The sequence below is a fragment of the Colletotrichum phormii genome, assembly GCF_030913505.1.
Source record: "Colletotrichum phormii strain CBS 102054 chromosome Unknown BDP81scaffold_60, whole genome shotgun sequence".
NCBI lineage: Eukaryota > Fungi > Ascomycota > Sordariomycetes > Glomerellales > Glomerellaceae > Colletotrichum > Colletotrichum phormii.
The window spans coordinates 9611-15515 of record NW_026851502.1 but is presented as its reverse complement, the minus strand read 5'-3'; the positions used below and the strand labels follow the sequence as shown (position 1 = coordinate 15515).

At 47.1% G+C, this 5905-nt stretch overlaps 1 protein-coding gene across 1 annotated transcript; it reads right to left on the bottom strand.

Annotated features, from left to right (window-relative positions):
• Positions 1 to 907: 907 nt before the first annotated feature.
• BDP81DRAFT_336988 (uncharacterized protein) lies at positions 908 to 3324 on the bottom strand (the record flags this gene model as incomplete). The annotated part of the gene is made up of 3 exons (XM_060585962.1): positions 908 to 2738; positions 2807 to 2916; positions 3133 to 3324. 3 exons carry the CDS (start codon positions 3322 to 3324, stop codon positions 908 to 910), a joined length of 2133 nt encoding a protein of 710 aa, XP_060437356.1.
• Between the last annotated feature and the right edge of the window lie 2581 nt (positions 3325 to 5905).

Here is a 5905-nt window from a genome sequence, read left to right as displayed (position 1 = left end):
AGCAATTAACTTCGTATCAGATCTTATGATCGCTTTCAGCTATCTTCCCTGAGAACATCTTTAATAAGACTACGATTGATCACCGAAGCCTTCCCTTACCTTACGACTTACAGACATAGCTTCCCTAAAGCTATCCCCGACTACGAATACTGTTACCAGTTCCGCAGCCTCAACTTCTGCAAACAAACCTCACTACGACTTGCTGGCCGTAACATCTAGGCCTTCCTCCATATAACAGGCTTCTTTTAGAAGATCTGCTTACGGTATTAAAGGCTAGGCCATAATCTAGCCTTATATTAATAAATTACCTCTCTTAAAGAATCATAATTATATTCCGAAATTAGGGAACTAGCGGGAACTAAGGGCGGATAGAACATATAGTAGCTTATGGGTAAGACTTAGAGGACGTTAGGAGGCGGCGTGTACTATAGAGTAGATAGTTTAAGCTTGCGGCCCTCCACGCCATATACCCCCTGGGAGGTCGGCCGCAAGGGCGGTTGCGCCCTTGCCGCCACGGCGTTAAATACTACAACAACAACAACAACAACAACACCAGCTCCAGCGTCATATAGCGGAAGCCTCAACGAAGGTCTTGACGGGAATGACGACTTGAGATATTAGCGAAGATTTCATATTGACATCTCTCACCTAGATAGCCTTCCTTTCGTTTGAAATTTTCGTTTCTCAGCGTGAAGCTCGACTGGGATAGTCTTGGATTGTATTCTTTGCGTTCGTGCTTTCTGTTCCTTTCCTAGCTGACGGTTCGGTTAGAAGCTACGAATGCATCTACTTTACTAGATGGAAAATTCTCTGCATCACAAATACGGGGAGGGAATTCTTCGATAACTAATATGTATTCATGGTCAAGAATCATGCATGACACTACGCCGTTTTCCCTCAAGGTTTCTTAGCCGTAGAAAAGCTCAAACTTAGTAGTAAATCCCGGGTTAGTTGGATTAACATCCTTGATAGGATGCAAAATCATGGGTGGCAAGCACGGCCTGCCATTGGTGATTTCCCAGTCTCGCCCCCCAATATCAGTATCAATATACCCCATCCAATTGTTATATAACCTCGAAGGAGGCTCGGCACGATAGTACCAAGTAATGCCTTGATACCTGCGTTCTCTTCCGTATCCCATTGCACTCCCTTGACCACCACTTTCACCTCTAGGCCCGGGATTGAACCAATGATCAAGGAACTTTCCGTTCCAAGGGCGATCAAACCAAGTAGGATGAGGAGCAAATACTGCTTTCAGCCCATGGAGAAGTGCAACCGTCTGGGGCGTCATTTCCGAGGCGATGTGATTGCCGCGAAGATTCTCAACGTGCATGATATCCAGAAGGCGCTTAGATATACGCGACTGTGTGACGATGGTACACCGCCGGGGTAGTGACGTTGCTGGATGGTGTTGATCTTTATAGCCCCAAATGTGGTCTGCGAAAATCCAGCTACTATTGACAGGGTTGAAGATAGGACCAAGAGTGATAAGATCTGCCTCTTCGTTAACTCCCCAGTCATAAGGTTCATCTCGGGGATCTCCAGTTGGCGGCTTTGGTCCAACTGGATTGATGAAAGGCACGCTTGGTGGACCCCAGACTTGGGCGCCGGTGGTTTGCTTCTCGACATAGTCGCGGAAATCGGTCCAAGTTCCGTGATGGTCAGGAATGTAGTATCGCTCATTACGTTCCCAGAGACCCCTTCGCGGCTGTTTCCTTGCGAATCCTCTCAGACTCTCCAAGAAATCGTAGTTATGCCCAACAACCCTCACATCCATTTCCCAATTCCATATGTAGTCGAATTCGGGATGATCCATGCTGAACTTTTGAACGGATAGCCACTGTGCGTGGTGGACGCTCTTCTCGTCATCTTCGGTAAGAGCTGTATAAATGTCCCATACGACTTGGTCGTTCCAGAGTTTGGTAATGCCATGAAACTCCCGAGGTACGTGTTCATCGAGAACATGTTGATAGGCCGCTTTATCGCCCTTCAAATTGACCGAACGGTCGTGGACGTGTAATAGAAGGAAGACTTGATACTCTCCACCTGGCCGAAGGGACAGTTCAGAAATCAAGGATCTGATAGCTTGCTTGTCGTTTTCTGTATATCGTTTGCCAGTGAAAGTACGAAGGAGAACAGCAGTCCGGGACTCAGTTCCTGCTGATGTTGCTGATAATCTGTTGGAAGCCTCCTCTTCTTCTACTCTCGCTTCTCGCTTCTGAGTATTCCCGGAACTTGCGTAAACGGTGTCGACATATGTATTGGGCTTTCCAGTGCCGAAACGAGCGGCGTTCTGTTTAACGCAGTTATCTTGAAGACTGCCCCAATCAACGCTGTCCCAATCTACTGGGAGGCTGTTCGCTTTGATTTGCAGTGTGTGACCGTAGGGTCCAAGCCTACTTTCGCGTTCATAGCAGAGATTGCCGTCCATGTTGAAGATGTCGAAGCTGCCGAAGGACGGCTTTGGAAACTTGACAGGCCGGCCCTTGAAAACAAGCAAATCCTCCACAAGCTCCCCACTAGCACCGACACATGGCACATATGGGCGGTGTTTCTCCTTTTTCCAATCTTCTCCGTTATACTGGGGATAAGGATTGAAATGAACCGGTCGGTGATTCGAATAAGGCTTTTCTTCCTCGCTGGAATCTCGTAGACGCGCCGCATGTAGATCTGTTCTGTTATCTAGATCGACCAAGGAGCTCAGAGTGTTGCCATAAATTGCACCACTACCGGGAAGCCTAGCGTTGAAGTCAAGTCAGCCATGTGTGCAGATACGATGAGGGCAGGTCATTCCTAAGACACTTACTTCTTAGCAGCCTCATACTCCCTGGCGAATTGGTCTCGTAACTTTTGTTCATGTTCTTCCTCCTTATGTTTCCTAGCGTCTTCCTCCTGTTTCTGCTTCTTTTCGGTCTGCTTTACAGCCTCGGCTTCATGCTTGAGGGCCTCTTCTTCCTTTTTGAGTGCCTCCTCCTCCTTCTTCAATGCTTCCGCTTCTTGTTTCAATGCCTCGACTTCCTGTTCCAAACTCTCAGTCTCTTCTTTCGATGGTCCTCCCTTTTGTGGTTGCAGGTTTTCTTCTTTGCTCTTGGATGGATCGATGGGTGCAATAGGCTGCTCGATGGGGGAGACGGGCGGTTGGCCAACAATGCTTTCGGGGGGTTGGTCATGTGTAACGTCATGCCAGGAAACAAACTGGACACTCGATTCGTTTCCCACTTTGAGGCAAAAATGAATTACAATGACAGCTAATGCTAGAAAAAGCAAAGTTCTTGGACGAACTCTTGGGGCGACAAAGCCTCTGGGAAAGTTCTGTTTGACCATTTTCGATCTTGCTGACAACCAAGACTGAGACATGTCAAATCTAATCACGATCGGATGGAGTTGTGCGACCAAAAGCCGATTTGATCGTGGTTGAACTTTCTCACCTCCAACACGGGAATGACATGAGACGAAAGGCTTACAGATGTCAAGAATGGCTATATTAGACTTCACCTTCGAGGCGCCGAGGTTCGTTCGTCCTTCATTCAGTCAACCGAATTGATCCGGCAAGCCCATGTTTAGAGTTTGGACACGAGTCTGAGCAGAAAAGTCTGTTAAATGATGTAAAGCACTAGACGCATCGACAAAGTTTAGTGAGATTGACAGCGACAGTATGAAACTCAATTTCCTTCAGGTCGCAAGGAGATACGACCGCCAGGAGATCCGATGACATCCAATGACTCGAAACGCCCTGGAAAAAGCGTGTCTAACTACGATAATGCTCGCTGATTGCAGCCGCCTCATTCGGCCAGTCCAAAAATACCACATCAAGAAGTAGAAGCCAGTCCATGTTTTCAACGTTGCAGGAGGGACCGACTCTTAGGGGCAAGGGAACAGTCCACTAGGTACCTTACGAACAACAAAAACGCCACTCATACAGAGGTGATTTCTGAGACATGCTATGACTGTATGTTTGAAAGAAAGAGGCACAGAGGTATGTGCCTTGACACTAGCCCTTGATTTTGGATTTCAACTGGATTGTCGGCTTTTTACGCCCTGAATGTCGGCATTTCGAGGTACCTCAGCTCATGAATGCCCACTTGAGCAGTAAGGTTTATTTCATCTAAATGAGAATAAAGATTCATTATAAGTAGACTTTGGGCCAAGAAAGCTTGATAAAAAGTCGCAAATAAGAAAAAGAAACTAGATATTGACTACTTCGTATGGCTTTGGGCATGGCAGCACAGTCAAAACCACGTTTCGAATCTATGCGCTAAAGTGTGTTTGATTCAATTCAATCCAGAGGCCCTTTTGTTCATTAGTTCGAGCTCAACTTCTAGCTATCTTCAACTCCCGACTTTAGGTCTGCAAAAAGGTTGTTGCTGTTGCCGTACTCCTCGTGATGTCCAGAACTTGTTGCCTCCTAAGGTGAAGTCTTAGGAGTGAAAGGCTATCATGCCCAGTACTTATTTCTTTACCGCAGTTCACGATGGCTTCCATGGCCTCAGTTTCTAACTACGTGAAATGCTTAGATTTCGACCTGGGACCCAGGACACCTAGAGTGACCTGAAAAGGGCATCCGGATTATCTGATTAGATAACGCATATTGAAGTGGGCATGTATATATGATTGTCTGAATTGCCAAAAGGCTCTCTGCCGTCATGATATCGGAAAGAACGTACGAGGAAGGGGAGTGTACTAATAAAATATTGAGTGTCATCTGTGGCAGTGATGCTGCATATCTTCTAATACCTTGTCTAAGTAATCGAATGAATTGATGGATTATTGGTATCCCTATTACAGGATACTTGGTTCTTGGAACCATTAGGCTCTGTAAGTGACGAAGGGTTATAAACTACCTTATATATTAATAGATTGTACATAATCTATATCAAGTTGATTCTTACTAGAGGTTAGGTAGGTAAAGTAGTCAAGGTCTAATTAAGGGGCCCGAATGAGCCTCTATTCTGCCCTAACTCGCAGTCGAATGAGACTTCTTATCCGATATAGATAGAAACTTGACTTGCGTAGCTTGAGCGAAGTGATAGAGTGACAAAGCCGCAATTAGTTCATAGTCGATCTATAAAGATGTTGTTGTTGTTGTTGTTCTATTTAACGCCATGGCGGCAAGGGCGCAGCCGCCCTTGCGGCAGACCTCCCGGAGGGTATGTGGCGTGAAGGGTCGCAGGCTCTAGCTATATACTATATAGTACACGCCGTATCCTGACGTCCTCCAAATCTTGCTCGTGAGCTACTATGTGTTCTATCCATCCCTAGTTCCCACTGGTGCCCTAGTTCCGTTATAACCATCTGGTTTCTTAATAGAGGTAGTTTGTCGTTTGGAGGATAGGTTATGACCTATCTCCTAGTGCCGCGGGCAGATCTTCTGGAAGAAGTCTGTCACGCAGAGGAAGGCCTGGAAGCCTTCAGAGTCAGTGATTAGCCCCTTGAAGTAGCGATCGAGGGACCCTATAGGTCCTACGGGCTCCTGGCGGCTGTAGGGGTAGAGGGTGGGCCACTGTTGCCTCCTCAGTAGGGTCTTTCGGCAGTAGACTAGATGGTCTGCCTCCTTAACCCATCCACAGGAGCAGGTGAGTAGTGCTTCTGTGTGGTTAAAGCGTTGGTGATATTGTTTAAAGTCCCCGTGGCCTGACCGTGCCGCGAGGAGGTGATGAAGGGCAGCCCTAGGGAGGCCAAGTTCAGGAGGGCAAGCAAGGGTAGCCTTGAGCCCTAGTTGGGTATAGCGGGGAGTTGCCTCTTGTTTCCACCATCGTCTATATTGGCGTCTTGGCCGCTCTTTAGCAAGCCACTTGATACCTGATAGAGTAGCTAGTTGGCCCCTAAGGACTGGTAGAGTTGTTCCCTCCTTAGCTAGGCTGTCTTAGTTGATTAGACCACAGTTGAGATCCCGATTTCCATGAGC